Source organism: Scyliorhinus torazame, chromosome 28 (genome assembly GCF_047496885.1).
Source record: "Scyliorhinus torazame isolate Kashiwa2021f chromosome 28, sScyTor2.1, whole genome shotgun sequence".
In the NCBI taxonomy this organism is placed as follows: Eukaryota; Metazoa; Chordata; class Chondrichthyes; order Carcharhiniformes; family Scyliorhinidae; genus Scyliorhinus; species Scyliorhinus torazame.
This window is the reverse complement of record NC_092734.1, coordinates 30,463,906-30,488,806: the sequence shown is the minus strand read 5'-3', so window position 1 is coordinate 30,488,806 and position 24,901 is coordinate 30,463,906. Positions and strand designations below refer to the sequence as shown.

Here is a 24,901-nt window from a genome sequence, read left to right as displayed (position 1 = left end):
TGCTCTGCCGGAGGGTCAGGTTCAAGCGATGGGCAACCTAGGCCAGAGAACATCTCAGTAGGCCGCAAGGTGTTTAATCAGACTTGTTCGCTAGCCGTGAGCCCGTGAATAAGGTTAAATATATGCGCTGAATATTTCATAACGAGTTAATGGTTAATGATTTGTATATTAATAGACCTATCATCAACTTCAAATGGTAAAAACAAAATAAATATTGACACTTTGGAGCGCACGGTTCTCACAGTCAATGTTGTGAGCAATCAACACACTCCTCACTTCACTTGTCCTCGCTTTACGTGCGAATCACTTCAGTCATACCGGTAGGAAAAAATCTACGCGGACTGAAATCAGCGGGATGTGGTGACCCTTCTGGCGGGGCCGCACACAGAACCCTGGTAGGCCACACAAGGCCCCCGGGGTCGCAGGTTCCCTGCCACCGGGGGGCCTCCCTGTTTTCGTGCCTAACCTCCAGCAGCGCCGCCTGAACCCGCCTTCATCAGACTGAGGCAAGTACGTTGTCATCTCAGTCACAACTGGTACAGCTGCCAGCTTTCTGTTTGTCTGCGCAATGTTTGCTGTTTATTGCAATGCATGTTCGAGGCACATAGCCCAGTGAAAGAGGGTTTTTTCTTTACATTGTTGCCTTGGCTCATGTGGTTAGAACACTGCCTTTAACATCCTCACCTTGAAAAATAATAATCTGTACTTTTTATCAGACGCGATACCGTATTATGCGCAATCTGAAGGGGAATTTCTCCCGTACCTGTCAAAACAAAATTGTCCACTTAAAATGTAAGAACATAAGAAATAGGAGCAGGAGTAGGCCATTCGGCCCCTCAAAGTTGTCATCCCAGTTAATAAGACCATCACTGATTTGCTCATGGCCTCAACTCTACTCTCTTTCCCCGCACAACACTCCCTCCCCATGCCCCACCCCACCGCCCATCATTCTTGTAGATCTCACCAAGGGTCCTTAAGCAGCACCTTCCAAACTCAGGACCCAAGAAGCACAAGGGTGCCAGATACCTGGGAACACCACCACCTGGAGGTTCGCCTCTAAGTCACTCACCATCCTGACTTGGAAATATATCGGCCGTTCCTTCACTAGCACTGGGTCAAAATCCTGGAACTCCCTCTCTAACAGCACTGTGGGTGTACATACGGCACGTGGACTGCCGCGGTTCCAGGAGGTGGCTCACCACCACCCATATATGGGCAGTAAATGCTGGTCGAGCCCGTAAAAATGAACTTAAAAAGGACAGACGTTTTTCTAACCCTGCCTGAAGTATGTTCAATGACCCAGTCTTCACTGCTCACTGGGGTAGAGCTTTCTAATGATTAACAATCTCCTGAGAGAAGAAATTCCACCTCATCTCCATCGTAAATGGGAAGCCCCTAATTCTGAAACGGTGCCTCTTAATGCTCGACTTCCCCAGAAGGGAATTGCCCTGCATCCTCTCAGCATCTACCCTGCCACCCACAATCTTAGATATTTCAACAAGGTAACTTCGCATTCATCTAAACTCCAAAGCGTATAGGCCCAAACTGCTCAACCTTTCCTCATAAGACAACCCCCTTCAACCCAGAAATCATCCCAGTGAACCTTTTCTGAATTTCCCTCAATGCAAGTATATTCCCCCTCCAGTGAGGAGACTAAAACTGTACACAGTACTTCAGGTATAGCAAAATTTTACTCTCTGCCCCTCTTGCGATAAAGGCCAACATCCCATTTGTCTTCCTAATGACTTACCGTACCTGCGTGCTGACGTTTGTGAGATTTGTGTACACCAGATCCCTCTGTACTGCCGCTTTCTGCAGACTCTCACTATTTAAGTGATACTCCGCCGTTTTTACTTGTCTTACAAACTGGACAACATCCACTCGCGAGCCCTTACCAGGTCTGAAATAATCTGTCCCCACTATGAACTCATCCTCAAGGCTACCTTTGCCAATTTGATTTGTCCAATCTACATGGAGATTGAAGTAGCCCATGATTATCGCGGTACCGTTCTTAAAAGTCCCCATTGTTTTGGGGTTTATACTCTGTCCTACAGCGTAGCGACTATTAGGGGAGTAGATAAACTACTTTACCCCAGTGACCTCTTTTCCTTGCTCTTTCTTTTCTCCATCAAAATTGATTCTACAACTTGATCTTCCGAGCCAAGGTGGTTTCTCACGATTGCACTAATCTCATCCCTTATTAACGGAGCAATCCCACCTCCATTTCCTTTCTTCCTATCCTTTTGAAATATCAAATAGTCTCGGAATGCTCAGTTCCCAGCCTTGGCCATCTTGCAATGTCGTTTCTCTAAAGACTATCATGTCACACCCTGGGCTGATTTAGCTCAGTGGGCTAGACAGCTGGTTTGTAATGAAGAACAAGGCCAGCAGCGCGGGTTCAATTCCCGAACCAGCCTCCCCGAACAGGTGCCAGAATGTGGCGACTAGGGGCTTTTCACAGTAACTTCATTTGAAGCCTACTTGTGACAATAAGCGATTTTCATTTTCATTTTTATTGTAACGCAACCCTGAACTATCGTTTTGTCTTTTGGCTGTTGACCTACTCAATCTGCCCTCCCCATATTCTCTGTAGCCCTGGTTATTCGATTCACTGGGACACTAGCGAAGTCTGTCCCAATGGTACACCTCCCACTTCTTCCCACTGCTAGTGCCAGTCTCCTATGAATCAAAACAAAATTTCTCCCACACCAATCGTTGAGTCTAACATTCAACTCCCTGATTTTATTTTTTCCATGCCAATTTGCTTCTGGCTGAGCTAGTAAACCCAAGCTTTGTGCTTCGACCTTTCAATTTAGTCCCTAGCTGCTCATACTCCCTCTTTCTTAATCCTACCTATGTAGCTGGTATCCATGTGGACCATGACAACTGGATCTTTACCCTCCCACTCCAGGTTCCTCTCCAGTTCCGACGAGATGTCCTTAACCCTGGCACCCGCTGTGCAACACACCCTTCAGGACTCACATTCGTGGGCGCAGAGAACAGTATCCTTCCCCATCAATGTACTTTCTTCTCCTACAACTACATTCCTTTCAAATCCCCAATCTCAATGTCTTCCTCCACCATGGCGTTTGCTCAATCTCCCTACAGTCCACACAAGTTGCAAAAACCTCGAACCCGTTGGACAATTGCAAAGACTGAGGCACCTCCAGTTCTACCACTCGGGCCCCCAAACCTTCCTGTCCCTGCCCACCCCCACTTAATGATAATAATCTTTATTGTCACAAGTAGGTTTACATTATCACTGCAATGAAGTTACTGTGAAAATCCCCTAGTCGCCACACTCCGCCACCAGTTCGGGTACACAGAGGGAGAGTTCAGAATGTCCAATTCACCTAACAAGCACGTCTTTCGGGGCTTGTGGGAGGAAACCGGAGCACCCGGAGGAAACCCACGCAGACACGGGGAGAACGTGCAGACTCCGCACAGACAGTGACTCAAGCCGGGAAATGAACCTGGGACCCTGGCGCTCCGAATCAACAGTGCTACCCACTGTGCTACCGTGCCGCTTTCAAAGTACTTAACCTGAGGGCCTGGGTAGGGTACTCTTGCGGAGGGTCAGTGCAGACTTGATGGGCCGAATGGCCTCCTTCGACACTGTCGGGATTTTATGTATTCCGTTACATGACGGAAGGTTAGTGGGGTTAGTGATGGAAGGGATATGCTGCCAGAACCTGCATTGATCCAGAATGTTCCCAAGCACCCACAGACGATTAAGTATCTTTGAAGTATAATAATAATAATCACTTATTGTCACAAGTCGGCTTCAAATGAAGTTACTGTGAAAAGCCCCTAGTCGCCACATTCCGGCGCCTGTTCGGGGAGGCTGGTACGGGAATTGAACCCACGCTGCTGCCTTGTTCTACATTACAAGCCAGCTATTTAGCCCAGTGTGCTAAACCAGTATAGTCATCATTGTGATATAGGAAAAGCAATGGCAGATTTGTATGGGGCAAAACCACAATGCAAAATAATTTACTTCAATGATGTTGATTTTTTAAAAATTCTTTCCTGGGATGTTGGCGTCACTGGCAAGGCGACCATTTGTTGCCCTTCCATAATTACCCCTTGAGCTGAGAGGCTCGCTCAGCCAGTTCAAGGGCAGTCAAGAGTCAACCAGTGGGTCTGGAGTCGCATGTAGGCCAGATCGGGGAGAGATGGCCGATTTCGGAAGAGTGCCCCACCGAGGCCCACTCCCCCATCCCATCCCCGTGGCCCCTCCTAAACTTTTGGACACTAAGAGGCAATTTTATCATGGCCAATCCACCTAACCTGCACATCTTTGGACTGTGGGAGGAAACCGGAGCACCCGGAGGAAAGCCACGCAGACACGGGGAGAACGTGCAAATTCCACACAGTCACCCGAGGTTGGAATCAAACCCGGGTCCCTGGCGCTGTGAGGCAGCAATGCCAACCACTGTGCCACCGTGCCACCCATGTGCCAGAAGTAACATCGTCCTTGGTGCAGTCCATCGCCTCCAGAGATGAACAGACATCTACGGCTTGAAGCAGCACTTTGAATGCAAACTTTAATTCCATAAATATTGGGGAGGGTTGACGATACTCAGAGTCAGCCAATTACACGCAGTAACTAAGATAACTCTCCTGCCTTTGCGAGTGATGCAAAAGAGGGAGTTTCTATTGGGCGGGGGAAAGGGGTTCTCCTTCATCACAGGACTGGTGGCAGCCACAGCAAAATGCAGTCCAGAGGGACCCAATATCCCTGCGCAAACCCAACCCCCGGTGCTTCGTTGTGCTTGCACACGGAGTGCAATGTTGATGGAGGCATGGGGGGAAAATGGGCTGTAAGTTGCAGAGGAGACATTAGGAGGCGAAAAGAGGTGGGTTGGGAAGGGAGCGTTAATGGAAGAGAAAGAGGCAGAGAGTGTTTACGAAGAGAATTACAGAGATTAATCTGAAGCTGCCCGCAACAGAGTAAAGGAAGAGGGTGGAGGCAGGAACGAGAGGAATAATGAGTTTTAACAGTGGCAGCTCGAGGGTAGGAGGTGTTTATGGAGGCAGGGAGGGGAGCGTGTGTCATCGGCTCAGTGTGGTTGATGCTGTGGCTCCTGATAATGTGTTAAACTAAAATCTGGTGAAGCACATCAGCTGCCTCCCTGGACTGTGAATTGGTCGGATCCACCTGGACTGCCTCGGTGCCTGGCACTGTTTCACCGTGCTGCTGTTGATAGACAGACCACTTTGTGAGCTATTAAATCGGAATATAGAAAGAGGAGGAGGCCATTCAGCCCCTCGAGTCTCTGTTCAGTGTCCAATAAGCTAGTGGCAAAGTTAGTGAGCGGAGGGGCTAATATCTGGTGACAGGAATCTGAGTTATGGGGAGATTGGTAAGGCTCAAACTTTCGGGCCCAGACAGGAGGCTTCTGAGGAAAAACCTTAGAGATGGTTCCGACAAGAGTGAAAAGCTAACTTCAAAAATACTTTACATTAAATGAGACCAGCTGAACAAGGGGCCAGATGCAAACTGGTAGAAGATACAGGACGTAAGTACATAAAAGCTGACACTCAACTGGAGTGTTGAGGGAGTGCTGCATGGTCAACGAAACAGGCCAGGATACTCACTGGCGGCGGGATTCTCGTCCTACCGGCAGCGCATCCCTGCCTGCGGGATTCCCGGCGGAGTGGGGTGGCTTCATGGCGGGAGCAGACAATCCTGCCGCCAGCGAAGGATGGGCCGACGCCCGTCACTGAGAATCACGCGCCTGGGAGGCCTGGGGATTCCCGCTCTCTGTTTTCAGACGAGCCATTAAACCAAGGCTCTCTGTCTGCTCTCAGGTGAGCAATTTAACGGACGTTACTCGAAGAAGGGCAGCAGTTGTCCTAGAGTCCAGCCCAATACTTACCCCTGGGGAGACACGGTGCCGTGGCGTTAATGTCACCGGACGAACAGTCCAGGGGCCCAGGCTAAGGCTCTGTGGTCACAGCTTCAAATGGCAGCCGGTGAAACTTGAATTCAATTCATAAAACCTGGACTATAAAGCCAGCCTTAGTAATAATGACCACGAAACCACTGTCGATTGCTGTAAAAACCCATCTGGTTCACTAACGTCCTTTCGAAAAGCAGCAAAAGCAATTTGGGTGGCACGGCGGCACAGTGGTTAGCACTGCTGCTGTTCTCCCCGTGTGTGCGCGGGTTTCCTCCGGGTGCTCCGGTTTCCTCCCACACCCAAAGATGTGCAGGTTAGGTGGATTGGCCATGGTAAATTGTCCCTTAGTGTCCAAAAGGTTAGGTGGGGTGAAGGTGATAGAGCGGGGGAATGGGTCTAGGTAGGGTGCTCTTTAGGAAGGTCGGTGCAGATTTGATGGGCCAAATGTCCTCCTTCTGCATTGTAGGGATTCTGTGATTCTATGGTTCTAAATCCGCCATCTTCACCCAGTCTGGCCTACGTGTGACTCCTGAACCCAGCTATGTGGTTGACTCTTGGCTGCCCTCGAAATGGTCGAGCAAACCACTCAGTTCAAGGGGCAATTAGGAATGGGCAACACATTCTGGGCCTGATTCTATGACTCTGCATTGAGTTCCGCCTGCTGTGGCTGTAGAGGCTGATTGGTGAGTGAAGTCCCTTCCGCAGCTCGCCCAGGACACCGATCCCGGTCAGCTTGAGGTCTCGCTCGCCGACGTCCAGGAATCTGAGACGTGGGCGCCCTGTTGCTCTCCCGCTGATAGCAGGCCCGCCGTAGAGCTCATCCTTGGGGATGTGGCCATCACCCGTTTGGCTCAGATGACCCAGCCAACCGGAATCTCCGCTGACTCAAGAGGGCGAACAGGCTGATGCACCCCGCATGCTGGTGTGCTTCCATACTCGGCACGCTCTCTTGCCAAGAGAAGCCCCAATGTCTGTTTGAGGCAGCGACGGTGGAAGCTGTGCCGCTTCTCTTGGCTTGCGTTTGTCGCCTGTGCCTCATTACGGTAATGGAAGGTGCTGGGAACATGAGCCTGGCACACACGGAGCTTCGAAGCGAGTTGTCAACTTTGACATGGCAATCGAGGCCTTGGCAAACCTGGTGCTAATATTGGCGTCAAGGGACAGATTAATTTGCTGCTGGCTGTTGACCCGGGAACCAAGCGGCTTCGCGTAACCCAGGAGAAAAATGACACTCATTAAATCATCTTTTTAAAAACCTCCTATGAGAAAAGTAAACATTGGAGGTGGGTGGAGGGGGAGGGGCGGGGAGCTGTCAGAGGCAGGAGGCCATAACTCCAGGAACACGTCTGATCAGAGTTGCTAAGAAACATAGAATCCCTACAGTGCAGTAGGGGGCCATTCAACCCATCTAGCCTGTACTGTCCCTCTGAAAGAGCACCCTACCTAGGACCACTCCCCCACCCTATCTCTGGAACCCCATAACTTCACCTAGCCTTCTTTGGACACCAGGGGGGCAATTTAGCGTGGCCAATCTGCCTGACCTGTACATCTTTGAAATCTGGAGGGCCTGGAGGAAACCCACGCAGAGTAAATCATCCTTGACACTGATATACAGCTACATAGCAAACTTAGAAACATGCACCTGAGTGACAATCCCCTCCAGCCTTGCTCACCCAGAGTATTTCTTTTCAATGTTAGAGTACTCAATAATTTTTTTCCAATTAAGGGGCAATTTAACGTGGCCAATCCACCTACCCTGCACGTCTTTGGGTCATGGGTGAGACCCACGCAGATTCGGGGAAAATGTGCAAACCCCACACGGACGGTGACCCGGGGTTGGGATTGACCCTGGGTCTTTGGCGCCGTGAGACAGCAGTGCTAACCACTGCTCCACCGTGCCACGCCTACTCTCTCTGAGTAACATTACCATTTTAGTACTGTAGAATATAATGGGAATAAGTGCGAAGTTATCTTTGTTAGAAAAAAACAGACAGACAAAATATTTCTAAAATGGTTGGAAATGTTGGTGTCCGAGGGGACCGATAGGGCCCATTTCCATGATCACTAAAAATAACATGCAGGGACAGCAATCAATAAGGGCTGCTGAAGAAAGAGAAATTTTTGTTGAAATTTTTTATCTTGCACTCATCAGGATATGTACACGCATTACACCTGTTTCAGCGAAACAACAGAAGTGACGGCCATTTGCTGTTTCATTCTTTAGGGCAATACCTTGACCAATCAGAGTCAAATTGCCTGGTTTCAATTTCAAACGATGCTTGGCAGTTAGCTATCAGTCACCATCAACTGGTGCATTCTCCATGGCAATGCCTCTGCCAATCAGAGTCCACTTGCCAACCAATCAACACTGTCTTCTCATGCAGTATGAATTTGCTGTCTCCCTTGGATTTGCATTCTTGTGAAATGTCCTGGTGAGTGGAAGATGAAAAACTTTGACAAAAATGTCTCTTTCTTCAACAATACTCAAGTTCCACACCACCAAACAACTATCAAGAAGGAATATTGGCCTTCATCACAAGGGGATTAGAATACAGGAGTAGAGATGTCTTGCTGCGGTTGCATAGAGCCTCGGTGAGACTACACCTGGAGTATTGTGTACAGTTTTAGTCTGCGTATTGAAGGAAAGATGTACTCGCTGTAAGAGCGAGTGCCAGATTGATTCCTGGGATGGTGGGATTGTTTTAGGAGAGGAGAGATTGAAGAAACTGGGCCTGTATTCTGTAGTCATGGAAACGTACAAAACTCTTTCAGAGTGTGATGGTGGACGTAGACTGGACGTTTCCTCCGACTGTACAGTCTAGAACTAGGGGACATAATCTCAGAATAACTCAGAGAGTGCTGAATCTTTGGCATTTCCTACCCCATGATGCTGTGGAAGCTCAATCATTGAGCACGTTCAAGACAGGGATCGATAGATTCCTGGAGACTATCGACATCAAGAGATGTGGCGATAGTATGATGGGAAAATGATGTTGAGTTGGATGAACAGCCATGATCTCAATGAATGGCGGAGCATGCCTGAGGGGCTGAATGGCCTCCGCCTGTTCCTCTGTCCCTAATTATGCTGTGGATTTATTATCGTTGAACAGGGTTGAAACTGGCCCAAATTAATTTGGCGCACGTGATTGAGCCTTTTAAGGTGCACTTAAGGCCAGGCGGCAGGGACTAGTTTGGGTGGACAGGCTGTGGTGGTGATGGTGGGGGGCACAGTGATACTCCAGGCAGACTGAGAGAGGCTTTCCCTTCTTACCGGGGTGTAGTAGCCACTGGCCACCCTTTGGAGAGTTTCACCACCACATAGTGGTGACCTGGCTCTCTCTCTCTCTCTCTCACTAAGCTGTCATAGCAACCCACTACCGATTTCGATCTGGAAGGCCTCTGATTGATTCTCCAGCTTCGAGAGCCCACATGCTGACAACTAATTGGCCAGTTAAGGATAAGTCACAATGGGTGGCAGCTTCCCAAATAGTTTTTAGAAAAAAATTGACTCGTATTTATTGCCCATCCCTAAGTGCCCTTGAACTGAGTGCATTGAAGAGTCAATCGCATTGCTGTGGGTCTGGAGTCCCATGTAGGGCAGACTGGGTAAGAACATGATGTTTTTTTAACGACAATCGACAATCATTAAACTTTTTATTCCAGGTTCTTATTTGAATTCAAATTTCACCATCTGCCGTGGTGGGATTGGAACCTGGGTCCCCAGAGTCACTGGATTATCAGTCCAGTGACAATAACTCCACACCCCCCCGCCTCCCCTTTTGACCCACCCACACTTGAGGCTGGCAGCGAGATTGGGAATCCCAGAGGGAAAATCTGAGGGGGTGGAGGGGGAGTGGATAGAGAAACGGAAACTTTACTCTGTAACTGTAACCAAAAGATTCCAGCGTCCAGATTTGCTAGCCCACCAAATCACCAAAGGCAGCAAACTCGCGGTGAAGGGAATTTGTTCAAACGTCAACTGGGAACCAGAGTGAACGAAGAAAACATGTCTCAGCTCAGCTGGGAATAATGTTCAGGTTGTTTTTCAATGGGTGGAGGGAATGGGGGGTGGGGTGAGGGTGGGGATTGGGGGGGATACTAATGGTGCAGAGATTGTCAAACGTGGTTCTATGTTAAATTATCTGAAGCGTTTGGGCAGATTACTTGCTGTCGAGTGGGTGCTTATTGATTTCTCTTTCTGCCAACAGGTATGGCCTTGCCCTGGCGAATGGTCACGTCTGCCCGTTATACAATTGGTACGTTGCCATCTTTTAAAGTTTAAATGAAGGCAGAGTGAGTGGAGCTTAAAATAACCGCAGCCACCCACCACGACTGCCGAGAGGGGCATGACTCCCAGTCACATCTGTCTGATGCCCCTTTTTGCCCTGTGGGTGAAGCCTGTTCTTGGGATAAAGCTGGCATCGGATATTGACGCACCATAGAGTCCTGAGCCCCTGTCACTGCAGTTACTGCACAACACAAAAGACACAACAGCCTAAATTTTCAGGCCTCACTGGCGGCAATTGTCACGGGTGGGATGGAAACTCTGACGGACTCGCTAAAGGTCCGTTGACTTTGGGCAGGAATTTTACAGCAGGACCTGAAAATCCCGCTGAATGAGTTGGATTTTGCTGTGTCAGTGTACTCCCGGGCGGGTGGGAGAGGGGCGGGGCGGGGCAGGGGGGTTGGGATATACAGGGAAGGAAATTGTTCTTCAGTTGGATGGAGCCTTGTCCGGACCTTATCTGGAGCACGGCCTTCAGTGGCGAGTTCCACTCCTCCGGGAGGCCAAAACCTTCTGTCCTCGCTCGGGGCTGGGATTGTCTGGTACTGCTGAGAGGGAACGGAGTTTTGGTTGGGATGCCGGTCAAACACAGGTTCACGATTCAACCCAAATTAATTCACAAGCACGATAAAACTGTTATCCCACAAATTATCCCCAATTTATCTGCCCAAGGTTCTAATACTACCCGTGCCGATGAACTGGATCAAGCTGAGGGTCCAATCCCCTGAGACTCAGGCAAATCAGTGCCCTCGTCTGCGAAGGTGGGTCCCACACGCCTCTTCCATCCATTCTCTGATCCGTCGTCGAGCCGTCTCCACTGCCTCTGCATCGAGTCTTCGCTGGGGAGCGTCCCTGGGTGTCTTCCTCTTATCCCCCTCTTCGCAACCTTCCAGGTGTTTCTCTGGCCCACAGCCAATGAGGTCGCTGGGCGGGGTCGCGACACCCAATGGAGTTGCTGATTGCAACTCTGCAGAACACCAGGAACCCAAGCCCAGGAACCCATCCCCAGGTGCCCTTCTTTAGGTGCATTGTCTGCTCGTGACTTTATCCCATCTAAGGTAATGGCGGGAAATCTAGGTGCCAGAAAGTCTGGTTTCATCTGGGCAATTCACAACAATCGATCCATTTGAATGGGGCCAATTATCATCTGATCTCCCGTTTACAGGACAAACCCAGACTGGCCCCGGTGTCTGTCTCTGACCAGTATATTGGAACTTGGCTGTTTGACTTCCCATCAGGCTCGTCTGTGGTTCTGACTGTGGTTTTAGTTTAAAATGTCCAATTCTGTATTGGGCCTAAGATTCAGACCATTGGCCATTTTACCACAGTTTTGAGGAGGGATGCAGCATGGATTTAAATTATTAGGTTGGGTCACCTAAATTTGGTTTGTAATTCCCTTGAGTATAGAGATTGAAGGGTGATCCGATCAAGGTGTTTGAATTGATTGAGGTAGAGGTGAAGACATTGAAGTCACGTTCGGCGATCGGCCGGAGAATCCCCGTTTGCACCGAAATCGGGGAGGCGCCGCTTTTGCGATGCCCCTCCAAAACGGCATACTCCCAGAATACGCCACACGCCGTATGGATGTCCTCAGGACGTCACCTGAGGCCCTTCCCCGATGCTCCGCCTCCGATGGCCCGAGTTCCCGACGGCGTGGAACACTTGTCCTTTTTATTTTGTGAACCCGGCGTGGCGGCTGCGACTGAGCGGCCAAACTCTCCGCCCTGGCTAGCAGCGGTAGTGAGGCGGACCCTCAGCACAGAATCCCAGCCGAGGTGTGGAGGCCAGCCATGGTCTAACCAATTGGAGGAACAGGCCCGAGGAGCTGGAGTGCCTAATCCTGCTCCTAATGTTTCTGGGCAGTAAGATGAGATTGAAGGGGAGTGGATTGGGCGAGTGATTCGCTTTAGTTCCTGATGCCAGGACTGAACATACATCACTCCGGGGTAGCGCTGAGCTGTTTTAAACCTGAATTTACTAAATTTGCGCACTTCTTCTTGAGAAAAGGGAGCAATTGATCTGAAACTTCCTCAACTGTCAATGGCTTGTCTTTCTCCCCCGCAGGGTGTACAATCGCTCCTGTTCTGCTGGTGCCTCAGTGAGATGCTGTGCTATTCGAAACATGCCCTTTGTAAGGTAAGCGGTGGCTCCTGTAAGGCTTTAGCCCCGTGGCGTTTGGTGTAGACACCAAGACAACGCTCTCACAATGGCTGCACCACAGCCGGGGAGGTTGCGGGATGATTTGATAGGGGCGTTTAAAATTAGGAAGGAATGCGACAGGACTGAGTAGATTCAGACTTCGTCCAGAGATCCAAGCATCTAGAGTGAGGCAATAAAGATCAAATATATACCGGGCTTAGGATTGAGAGCAGGAATACATTGATGATTGTTACTCTTTAGAACGCATCGTCAGAGTTACTGAGTGATTGAAGAGTCTGTCATGTGTTGTGAGAGTACCTTTAAAAAATGGGTGTTTATAAATGGGTGTGTATATAAATATCTGTAGTGAGAGTACCTTTAAGAAATGGGTGTTTACTACTGCAGTGATGTCAGAGAGTGGGTGGAGCTGGGCTGTCTGTCAGCTTTTTACTTTCATTTTAGGCTGTTAGCTGCAGGGTGTGTTTTAGTTTAGTTTTCAGTGTTGGAGCTGAAGCCAGACACAGCAGGCGTACTGCCGTTCTCTCTGCCATGAAAAGACTATCTTTTGATCATTTGGTGAATTCAGAATTAGAAATGTTCTCCGTAGTGAATGTAAACCTAATGTGCTTCTGTTAAAAGATGTTTCTTTTGTCTTCTGGATGTTGTTTGGGAAGTTATTAAGGATTACTTAGTGTTGTATTCTTTGGGGGTTGTATTTGAATTGATGGTTGCTAAGATGTTCACTGCATGTTTTAAAAAGGTTAACTTGAGTACATAGAATAAACATTGTTTTGCTTTTAAAAATACTTTTTCGATTTCTGCTGTACCACACCGGTAGAGTGGGCCGTGTGCTCCCCATACCACAATCTAGTAAAAGTTGTGGGTCAGGTGAACTCCATGATACACTTTGGGGTTCTCTAAACCCTGGCCCATAACAAGTCCATGTTCTGGAAATTGGTTCTCTCAAGCACCCATTTATCAGGCGCTAATCAGACTACTAAGGCCCCCAACATGTCGGGCAGGAGTCTGTGCCCACATTTCCGGCCTTAGGTGGGTAAGGACAAGCAACAACATTCTTTCCTGGTACTTGAAGCAAGCTTTAGGCACTTGCACGTGTGTATGCAATGCCTGTTTAGGATTGGTTTATCCTGAGACAGCCGTGATCATGGGGGCCTCAGACCTAAGCATTTGGCCATAGGCAATGTACTCTGCTACCCGATATCCTTGATGCGCACCCAAAACGTCAATTCTGGGCCCCTCTTCACAGTTGGAATTGTTTGATAATGGTCGGAGCAGAGAATTAAAAAGGGATCTGGGAACACTGTGGGGGTTGTGGGGGGGGATTTGGGTTAGTTCTACTGCTCGTGTGGTGGACAAACACCAACACAGACTGGATGGGCTGAATGGTCTGTTTCCGGGTCGTGATTCCGATGTGGTTCAATGTAGACACATTTGGTCACAATTGGGAGTTCTGGCAACAGGCAGCAGGTCAGTTAGCATCTAAGGGAGAGGGAGGTTACCCACTATTAAAACACGAATATCTACAGCCCCAGATCAACCCCAAACCTGCACTGGAGGGGAGCGTGTTCACAGCGAGCAAGGCTTTCAAATTTAACCCCCTCTCCCCGCCATTCATGGAGGAATTAAAATTCCGCCCCTCGACCCCTGCGTGACCTCTACAAGTTGAATCACTGCTTGGCTACACGACCCACCCCTCAGTCACAAACCTCCATTGAATGAGCTGATTTCAGCCAGATTCAGGCAAGGTTATGGGTCGGGGGAGTGGGGGAGACACAGGCTGGCCTGTTTCTGGATTCTGAACCCGCCCACAAGGGGCAGCAGTCGCTCATTTCGGACTTTCACTGGGTTGCCCCTTTAACCCGGCCTGGAGATAGGCTCTGCAGCACCCCACTTGGAGTACCGTGAGGAGATCTAAATGAGCCTGATTGGCTCCCCCTGCGTGCAGGAGAGTAGGCCTTTTGACACCGGGCCCCGATCCCATCTCTACAAGAATGTCCGGGAAGCAGGAAGGAGCTGAGGAACCAGCACACAGACCGGCGAGGCTGTATTAGCTACTGCCCACCTCCGAACCCGGCCTTGCTGAGGGTTGAAAACCCAGCCTGAGGCGAGGGCCAATCAGCTTCGCTCACTGAGGGGCGGCTGTACACATTAGCCCTTCACACGCCCCGACCGTCACTGTATCATACCTTGGCAGTGTACTGTATTGTACTAGTGGAGATTCACAGGCGATGGAAGCATATTGGTGCAGGGTCTACCTAACAAAGCACTGGAGGAATGTTCCATTGGAACAGCGCATGAGTTTTTACACTGGTGAGTTCATCAACCCTACAGATCACTGGCAATGCAGTTGAGCAGTTAGACTTCCCACCTTAGGACTCACAGATCAGCCTCGAAGAGGATGATGCCTCCCAGTCCGAGTTAGACCCGTTCTGGATTACGTTGCTGATGCACGATCAATTAAACTCAAAGACGAGGTTGTAACATAACTGAAGGCTTTAATCGACTAGACCTGTTTCCCAGCAGCTTCGGTACAGAAAGTGAGGGCTGCTGGGATGGCACCAGTTCTTATACCCCGCCCATCAAGGCGGAGCTACGTACCAACAGCCAATGGTAAACGCCTAGGTTAAACCAATGGTCTTCAGCCTCTTGGGTACTGTAATACCTGATAATACCACAGTTGCCGAATCTAATATTAGTGCCGATATTACAAGAACTTGTAATCCAATAGGCCCAGGCTAATGCCCTGGGGGACACGGGGTTCAATTTTATTAATAATTCTGAAAGTAAAAGCGAGCTTTAGTAATGGTGGGCATAAAATTGTCATTGAAACACCATCTGGTTCACTATTGCCCTTTAGGGAAGGAAATCTGCCGTCCTTACCCGGTCTGGCCTACACGTGACTCCAGACCCACAGCAATGTGGTTGATTCTTAATTTGTCCTGACAAATGATGGAGGGAGCCACTCGGCTCGAGGGAAATTAGAGTTGGGCAATAAATGCTGGGCCTTGCCAGCAACGCCCATGTCCTGTCAAAGGAATAAAGAGAGAAAAAGTAGTGAAGGTTCATATAAACAAGGTGGGGCTCTTGGCAGCAGAGTTACGCTGACATAGTTTGTTCATGTGTCATGAACACAAGTCTGGGTGTGAGTGGCTGTGGTCTTATGGGAACCTTTTTATTTTGAAATAGTGTGGGGCAATGATTAAAATGGCGGTAGTTTACCTGTTAGGGAACTGGAGCTGGAGCTGGATGAACTTTGGATCATTCGGGAGGCAGAGATGGTCATAGATAGAAGCTTCAGCGATGTAGTTACTCCGAAGAATAAAGATAGATGGGTGATGGTGAGAGGGGCTGGGAGGAAGCAGTCAGTACAGGGATCCCCTGTGGCCGTTCCCCTAAGTAACAAGTATACCGCTTTGGATACTGTTGGGGGGGGGGGTGACTTACCAGGGGTAAGCCATGGGGTACAGGTCTCTGGCACAGAGTCTGTCCCTGTTGCTCAGAAGGGAAGGGGAGAGAGGAGTAGAGCATTAGTCATTCGAGACTCCATAGTTAGGGGGATAGATAGAAGATTCTGTGGGAACGAGAGAGACTCGCGGTTGGTGTGTTGCCTCCCAGGTGCCAGGGTGCGTGATGTCTCAGATCGTGTTTTCGGGATCCTTAAGGGGAAGGGGGAGCAGCCCCAAGTCGTGGTCCACATAGGTACCAACGACATAGGTAGGAAAAAGGATAGGGATGTAAGGCAGGAATTCAGGGAGCTAGGGCGGAAAGTTAGATCTCGGACAAACAGAGTTATTATCTCTGGGTTGTTACCCGTGCCACATGATAGCGAGACGAGGAATAGGGAGAGAGAGGAGTTCAACACGTGGCTACAGGGATGAAGCAGGAGGGAGGGTTTCAGATTTCTGGATAATTGGGGCTCATTCTGGGGTCGGTGGGACCTCTACAAACGGGATGGTCTACACCTGGACCAGAGGGGTACCAATATCCTGGGGGGGAAATTTGCTAATGCTCTTCGGGAGGGTTTAAAGTTGCAGGAGTGTACCGGCAGGCAGGAAGGTGGTTTAAAGTGTGTCTTCTTCAATGCCAGGAGCATCCGGAATAAGGTGGGTGAACTTGCGGCATGGGTTGGTATCTGGGACTTCGATGTTGTGGCCATTTCAGAGACATGGATAGAGCAGGGACAGGAATGGTTGTTGCAGGTGCCGGGGTTTAGATATTTCAGTAAGCTCAGGGAAGGTGGTAAAAGAGGTGGCATTGTTAGTCAAGGACAGTATTATGGTGGCAGAAAGGGCGTTTGATGAGGACTCGTCTACTGAGGTAGTATGGGCTGAGGTTAGAAACAGGAAAGGAGAGGTCACCCTGTTAGGGGTTTTCTATAGGCCTCTTAAAAGTTGCAGAGATGTAGAGGAAAGGATTGCAAAGATGATTCTGGATAGGAGCGAAAGCAACAGGGTAGTTGTTATGGGGGACTTTAACTTTCCAAATATTGACTGGAAACGCTATAATTTGAGTACTTTAGATGGGTCCGTTTTTGTCCAATGTGTGCAGGAGGGTTTCCTGACACAGTATGTAGTTTGGCCAACGAGAGGCGATGCCATATTGGATTTGGTACTGGGTAATGAACCAGGACAGGTGTTAGATTTGGAGGTAGGTGAGCACTTTGGTGATAGTGACCACAATTCGATTGCGTTTACTTTAATGATGGAAAGGGATAGGTATATACCGCAGGGCAAGAGTTATATCTGGGGGAAAGGCAATTATGATGCGATGAGGCATGACTTAGGATGCATCGGATGGAGAGGAAAACTGCAGGGGATGGGCACAATGGAAATGTGGAGCTTGTTCAAGGAACAGCTACTGCCTGTCCTTGATAAGTATGTACCTGTCAGGCAGGGAGGAAGTGGTCGAGCAAGGGAACCGTGGTTTACTAAAGCAGTCAAAACACTTGTCAAGAAGAAGAAGGAGGCTTATGTAAAGATGAGACATGAAGGTTCAGTTAGGGCGCTCAAGAGTTACAAGTTAGCTTGGAAGGACCTAAAGAGAGAGCTAAGAAGAGCCAGGAGGGGACATGAGAAGTCTTTGGCAGGTAGGATCAAGGATAACCCTAAAGCTTTCGATAGATATGTCAGGAATAAATGAATGACTAGGGTAAGAGTAGGGCCAGTCAAGGACAGTAGTGGGAAGTTGTGCTTGGAGTCCGAGGAGATAGGAGAGGTGCTAAATGAATATTTTTTGTCAGTATTCCCACAGGAAAAAGACAATGTTGTCGAGGAGAATACTGAGATTCAGGCTACTAGACTAGAAGGGCTTGAGGTTCATAAGGAGGAGGTGTTAGCAGTTCTGGAAAGTGTGAAAATAGATAAGTCCCCTGGGCCGGATGGGATTTATCCTAGGATTCTCTGGGAAGCTAGGGAGGAGATTGCTGAGCCTTTGGCTTTGATCTTTAAGTCATCTTTGTCTACAGGAATAGTGCCAGAAGACTGGAGGATAGCAAATGTTGTCCCCTTGTTCAAGAAGGGGAGTAGAGACAACCCAGGTAACTATAGGCCAGTGCGCCTTACTTCTGTTGTGGGCAAAATCTTGGAAAGGTTTATAAGAGATAGTATGTATAATCATCTGGAAAGGAATAATTTGATTAGAGATAGTCAACACGGTTTTGTGAAGGGTAGGTTGTGTCTCACAAACCTTATTGAGTTCTTTGAGAAGGTGACCAAACAGGTGGATGAGGGTAAAGCAGTTGATGTGCTGTATATGGATTTCAGTAAAGCGTTTGATAAGATTCCCCACGGTAGGCTACTACAGAAAATACGGAGGCATGGGATTCAAGGTGATTTAGCAGTCTGGATCAGAAATTGGCTAGCTGGAAGAAGACAAAGGGTGGTGTTTGATGGGAAATGTTCAGACTGGAGTCCAGTTACTAGTTGTGTACCACAAGGATCTGTTTTGGGGCCACTGTTGTTTGTCATTTTTATAAATGACCTGGAGGAGGGCGTAGAATGATGGGTGAGTAAATTTGCAGATGACACTAAAGTCGGTGGAGTTGTGGACAGTGCGGAAGGATGTTACAAGTTACAGAGGGACATAGATAAGCTGCAGCGCTGGGCTGAGAGGTGGCAAATGGAGTTTAATGCAGAAAAGTGTGTGGTGATTCTTGGTAGTGTGGATGAGCAGAGAGATCTCGGTGTCCATGTACATAGATCCCTGAAAGTTGCCACCCAGGGTGAGAGGGTTGTTAAGAAGGCTTACGGTGTGTTAGCTTTTATTGGTAGAGGGATTGAGTTTCGGAGCCATGAGGTCATGTTGCAGCTGTACAAAACTCTGGTGCGGCTGCATTTGGAGTATTGCGTGCAATTCTGGTCACCGCTTTCTAGGAAGGATGTGGAAGCATTGGAAAGGGTGCAGAGGAGATTTACCAGAATGTTGCCTGGTATGGAGGGAAGATCTTATGAGGAAAGGCTGAGGGACTTGAGGCTGTTTTCGTTAGAGAGAAGAAGGTTAAGAGGTGACTTAATTGAGGCATACAAGATGATCAGAGGATTAGATAGGGTGGACAGTGAGAGCCTTTTTCCTCGGATGGTGATGTCTAGCACGAGGGGACAGAGCTTTAAATTGTGGGGAGATAGATATAAGACAGATGTCAGAGGTAGGTTCTTTACTCAGAGAGTAGTAGGGGCGTGGAATGCCCTGCCTGCAACAGTAGTGGACTCGCCAACACTAAGGGCATTTAAATGGTCATTGGATAGACATATGGACGATAAGGGAATAGTGTAGATGGGCTTTAGAGTGGTTTCACAGATCGGCACAACATCGAGGGCCAAAGGGCCTGTACTGCGCTGTAATGTTCTATGTTCTATGTGGCGGAACCTGCTGAGCGACCTGTCTCAAGGTGTGGTGAGCTGCAGGGCACAAGGGCAATTCAGCTCATGAAGTATTGCTGCAGTGCTAGGGTTTCTGCGATATACGTAAGCAGGATAAAAAGTGGAATGGGAATTGTCAGATCTCCTGGTTTATTTTCCACCATCCTAAATGGTACAACGAGTGGAGTTGTTGGTGAACGGTCGCAGTTAGGATCAAAGGGGGGGAAATGTTCCGAGCCCCTGGGGCAGCAGGTTTTGGAGGCCGGTAGGTGGGGTCGAAGGAATAGTGGGGAGCTGTGACTCCCTGATAAAGTCCCAGTGCCAGGGATGTTTCCCAGGCGCAGGCAGGAGTCATGGACCGGCCGCCTGCTGAACAGCCAATTTCATTAACCACAGCTTGAATTAGGGGTCACCTTTTGGTCTCACAGTCGGGGCAGTGAGAGGCTCCAAGATGTGGTAATCAGAGGTGATCCCTGCAGTGCAAACGGAGGCCATTTGGCCCATCAAGTCTGCACCGACCCTCAGGAAGAGCACTCTACGCAAGCCCACTCCCCCCTCCCTCCCTATCCCCTTAACCTTACCTACACATCTTTGGACACTAAGGGGCAATTTATCACGGCCAATCTACCCAACCTGCACATCTTTGGACTGCGGGAGAAAACCGGAGCACCCGGAGGAAACCCACGCAGACACGGGGAGAACGTGCAGACTCCGCACAGACAGTCACCCGAGGCCGGAATTGAACCCGGGACCCTGGCGCTGTGAGGCAGCAGTGCGAACCAATGTGTTGCCGTGCCACTTACACCTGTTTGGAAAATGACAGGGGGTTAAACCCAAGAGCCTCCGTCCTATCAGCCTCATGTCGGTGGAGGGTTCATAATGAGTGTGTCAACCTGCAAAATCCTTCCAAACAACCCAATGGCCGGCGGTAAAAGTGGGCCGACCTGGTCAGCCATGCTTGATGTGGAGTGGGGCCCCTCAAACTATAGGCCCCTGGCTGCAGACAAATGACCTGTTCCGGGAATTACTCACTATAGAAATGGACAAAAGTCTGTCTTAGTGCGACCACGAAGGGGTAGGAAGAGAATTGGAATCTATAAAAGACTTTGGCTTCCATTTTGTTTGAACCTCTAATCTGTCCTCGTGGCCTTCCTTTGTCCCTCATTCCCTATTTTAGATCTCTGGACTCTCTATATTCAGCCTGCATTAGTAACTTTACAGTTGTGGTAAGCCTCCTTCTTCTATCTCAATTTAATCCCTTGATCTTTAGTCATCCAAGGAGCTCTAGCTTGGAATGGTTGCCTGTTCCCCTCTCATGTGAATGTGCCCACTCTGTATTTCAGCCATCTTGCCTCTGAAGGTGTTGAATGACTGTTTGGCCTACCAATATTCGATTCCCGTCAAGCAGGGCCGGAGCCCTTTTCGACTCGGAGATCAAGCCTTCTCTGGTTTGACGTCTCCAGAACCCTGGTTTGCCTCGAGACATGAATGGCTGTCTAAATACGGGACCTGTTTCATAAAATCCCTACAGTGCAGAAGGAGGCCATTTGGCCCATCAAGTCTGCACTGACCCTCTGAGAGAGCACCCTACCTAGACCCACTCCCCCCATCGCCCTATCTCCATAACCCCACCTAACCCGCCTGCTGGACATCAGTGCGAATGTAAATTATATTGGCTCTCATCCACTAAGGGCGCTGTTTCTGCTTTTTGTGTTCCCTCAGGACAGCAGGCTGACGACATGTGACTGCACACAGCTGATTCATTGGCAGCACAGAAGCAGTTGCATGTCAGTACTCTGTGCATGGACGTGATGTCCTGGGGGTGATGCCAGACCAGATTTAACTTCACACAGACAAATCCCAAGTTACACTGTAACCGGCTGTTTGCTGTATCCATGGACACCTCGATGTTCTCGGCCACTTTTGTTTCATTTCTTTGTTGTTCCTGCGTGAGGGATAATGCTGGAGTTTTAAACAATTTAACAAAATGATGCAGCGGCTCCTTTCACAGGGCGTGCTGTGGGTGCGATTATTGGGATAATAATTCTCCATGTCTGATATTACAAATTAGTGTCCAATTATTGTCCCAGCCCTTCACCATCTGACTCAGGATTCATGCACGTCAACCCTTCAATCATTGCTTCCATCTCATTGCTCTCTGATATGCTCTGGAACCAGGTACCTATATCCAACTGCAATTTTCAACACCCTCCTTCAAATCATAACTATTGGTCCGAGATTTTAATGATCGACCTGGCTCTTCCATAACTGTGTTCTCCTATGACTGAGTTTTCCTGTAATTGCACTATCCTGTAACTGGGTTCCTTTGTAACTGTTCTCCTGCCACTGTGTTCTTCTGTAATTGTGTTCTTCTGTAATTGTGTTCTCCTGTAATTGTGTTCTTCTGTAACTGTATTCTCCTGCAACTGTGTTATCCTCTAACTGTGTTCTCCTGTAATTGTGTTCGCCTGTAACTGCGTTCTCCTGTAACTGTGCTCTCCTGTAATTGTGTTTTCCTGTAATCGTGTTCTTTTGTAACTATGTTCTCCTGTAACTGTGCTCTCCTGTAATTATGTTCTCCTGTAATTGTGCTCTCCCGTAACTGTGTTCTCCTGTAACTGTGTACTCCTATTATTGTGTTCCCCTGTAATCGTGTCCTTTTGTAACTATGTTCTCCTGTAACTGTGCTCTCCTGCAATTGTGTTCTCCTGTAATTGTGCTCTCCCGTAACTGTGTTCTCCTCCAACTGTGTTCTCCTGTAATTGTGTACTTCTGTAACTATGTTCTCCTGTAACTGTGTACTCCGATAATTGTGTTCTTCTGTAATTGTGTTCTTCTGTATTTACGTTCTCCCGCACCTGTGTTCTCCCGCAACTGTGTTCTCCCGCAACTGTTCTCCCGTATCTGTGTTCTCCCGTAACTGTGTTCTCCTGTAACTGTGTTCTTCTGTAATTGTGTTCTCTTGTAACTGTATTTTCCTGTACTGTGTTCTCTTCTAATTGTATTCTCCCGTAACTGAGTTCTCCTGTAACTGTGTTCTCCCGTAACTGTGTTCTTCTGCAATTGTGTTCTCTTGTATCTGTGTTTTCCTGTACTGTGTTTTCCTCTAATTGTATTCTCCTGTAATTGTGTTCTCCTCTAACTGTGCTCCTCTAATTCTGGTAACTTGTACATCACTGACTTCTTGCACCTTCTGTCAAACGCAGGCACAGGACACAAAACACCTGGGCCGGGATCTATCGCACAATCTGCCGCGCGTTTTTGCGGCGGAGGAGATGGCCCCCCAGCGGGATTTCCTGGCACCGCTATTGTCAACGGGATTTCCGTTGACTGCACCCCTCGTCATCGGGAAACCCGTGCGGCGTCGGTGGGAGCGGATTACCCCACCTTTGCTGTATAACATATCAGTTTGCCATGAACATTATTGGTTGCCCAAGGGATGGGCTTGTGGCGCAGTGGGTTAGCATCTCTGCCTCTGGAACAGGTGCTCCGGGTTCCAGTCCCACCCGGGACTTGGCGACAAAGGAAGGTGCGTTCATAACGCAGCCAAAACAGTTTGAGTGTGTCAACCTGCAAAATCCTTCCAGCATACACCAAGTGTGGGAGAGATTCCTGTCAACCCTGTGATGGGAAGAACTTGGAGCCTCTGCCATCTCTATTTGAGACACACATATAAAAGTGTACGTTGCCGCAGCAACTTGGATCAGTTGGCTGGTTGGACTGCTGGCATGGAGCAGATTGATGCCAACAGCTCGGGGTTCGATTGGTGAGGGTTAATGTCCTCCCCCCACCCTGCTGGTAGTCACAGTGCTGTGGGTCAGAACTGCCTCGGGACAGACAATGTCCGAACGGTCACCTCAGAACAACTCGTATAAACTTCCCCACCATGGGCGGGAACAGAAACTTTGAAGAGCCGGTCAAGAGTCCATTGACTTTGAGTAGCACTGGGAAATCCCGGCTCTACGTCTTACAAGCGCTCGTGGTTAATATAGTAAATTCACTTGAATACTCTGAGCTGTCCTGTGCTTAATAACAAATTATACAGGAAGCGATCGAGAGCATCAGGTTGCAGAGGTCAGACATTCCTTGGACTAATAAGGGAAACTTTCAGTTGGAGGCATGGATATTTACAGCACTGAATCATAGAACATAGAACATAGAACATTACAGCACAGTACAGGCCCTTCGGCCCTCGATGTTGCGCCGACCTGTGAAATCTCTCTAAAGCCCATCGACACTATTCCCTTATCGTCCATATGTCTATCCAATGACCATTTGAATGCCCTTTGTGTTGGCGAGCCCACTACTGTTGCAGGCAGGGCATTCCACGCCTCTGAGTAAAGAACCTACCTCTGACATCTGTCCTATATCTATCTCCCCTCAATTTAAAGCTATGTCCCCTCGTGCTAGACATCACCATCCGAGGAAGAAGGAATCAGGAAACGCGTGGGCGTGCTGCCGGTGAGGCAGAGGATCCCGCCGTTATCGTTCCTTAATTAAAGAGGACCAAAACTGCTCACCGTGCTCCAGATGTGGTCTCTCCGGTACCTTGTACAACTGCAGCAAGGCTTCCCGACACTTATACTCCAATCCCCTCGAAATAAGGGCCAACATTCCATTAGTTTCCTGATTACCTGCTGTCCCTGTGCGCCAGCTTTCTGTGTTTCGTGCACAAGTCCCCCCTCCGCCAAGTCCCTTTGTGTCGCAGCTCTCTGCAGTTTTGTTCTCCATTAAAATAATCTTCTGTACTTCTGTCCTCCCTTCCAAAATGAACAACCTTACCTCAGCAACTCTCAAATAATTCATGACCCGTAAATCCCCAAAGAGAAATGGTCAGTCTAAAATTTGACCAGCCCCCCCCCAATTCCGCTCTCCCCCAACTCTCTTAGCTCCTCCATGTTATCTTCTATCAAGTGTCAAGTCTGTGTCGGCCGTTACAGCAACTTCCCATTTAGGCCCCAATTTCTCATTTTCACCTTTCCTGCTTTTTAAAAAGAAAAATTTCATTTCCTTCCAAACTTTCACTCGTGCAGCAGTTACTTTTTTTTAAAAAAAGAATCAGTTTTAAGGCAGGTGCCAGCTGTGGCTGATCGATTGTTTTCCTGCCTCCGGGAGGGTTGAAGGTTGACACCTCCGGTTGCCAACCCTCCAGTATTGGCCTCCAGGACTGGTCTGGCGTCTCCAGGAATTGAAGGTCAATCTCCACGGCACAGCTGGAGAGTCCTGGGGCAACGTCATCGGGACATTGAAATGGGATCGTTAACTTTGGTTATTTTCTTTGAACATTTCTCTTTATCGGATGTGGAAATATTGGAAATGGGGCCCTCCGAGCCTGCTCCTCAATTTAGCAAGGCGGATCTAACATTCACTGAGTCCACTTTCCTGCCTTCTCGCCGTAACCCTTAATTCCCCAACTGACTAAAAACCAATCGATCCCGGCCTTGAAGATGTTCGAGGACTCGGCCTCCACAGCTTCCTGAGGTAAAGAATTCCAAAGGGAAGAAATTCTTCCTCAAATCCATCTCAAATGAGCACCCCCTTATTCTGCGACTCTGCCCTCTGGCCCCATCCCCTCCCATGAGTGGAAACATCGTCCCAACATTTACCCCGTCTAACCCCCTAAAAATATATGTTTTATTCAAATCCCCTCTCATTCTTCTGAACTCCAAGGAGTACAGACCCAACCTGTTTTA

At 48.7% G+C, this 24,901-nt stretch overlaps 1 protein-coding gene across 1 annotated transcript in view; it reads left to right on the top strand.

Moving 5' to 3' along the window:
- The window catches only part of LOC140403645 (transmembrane protein 150A), a 53,741-nt gene that overhangs the window by 14,431 nt on the left and 14,409 nt on the right, over nucleotides 1–24,901 (top strand). Inside the window, exons 2-3 of the mRNA XM_072491795.1 lie at nucleotides 10,115–10,162; nucleotides 12,256–12,327. Of these exons, the coding sequence (XP_072347896.1) occupies nucleotides 10,115–10,162; nucleotides 12,256–12,327 (120 nt within the window). The remainder of the gene's footprint in view (nucleotides 1–10,114; nucleotides 10,163–12,255; nucleotides 12,328–24,901) is intronic.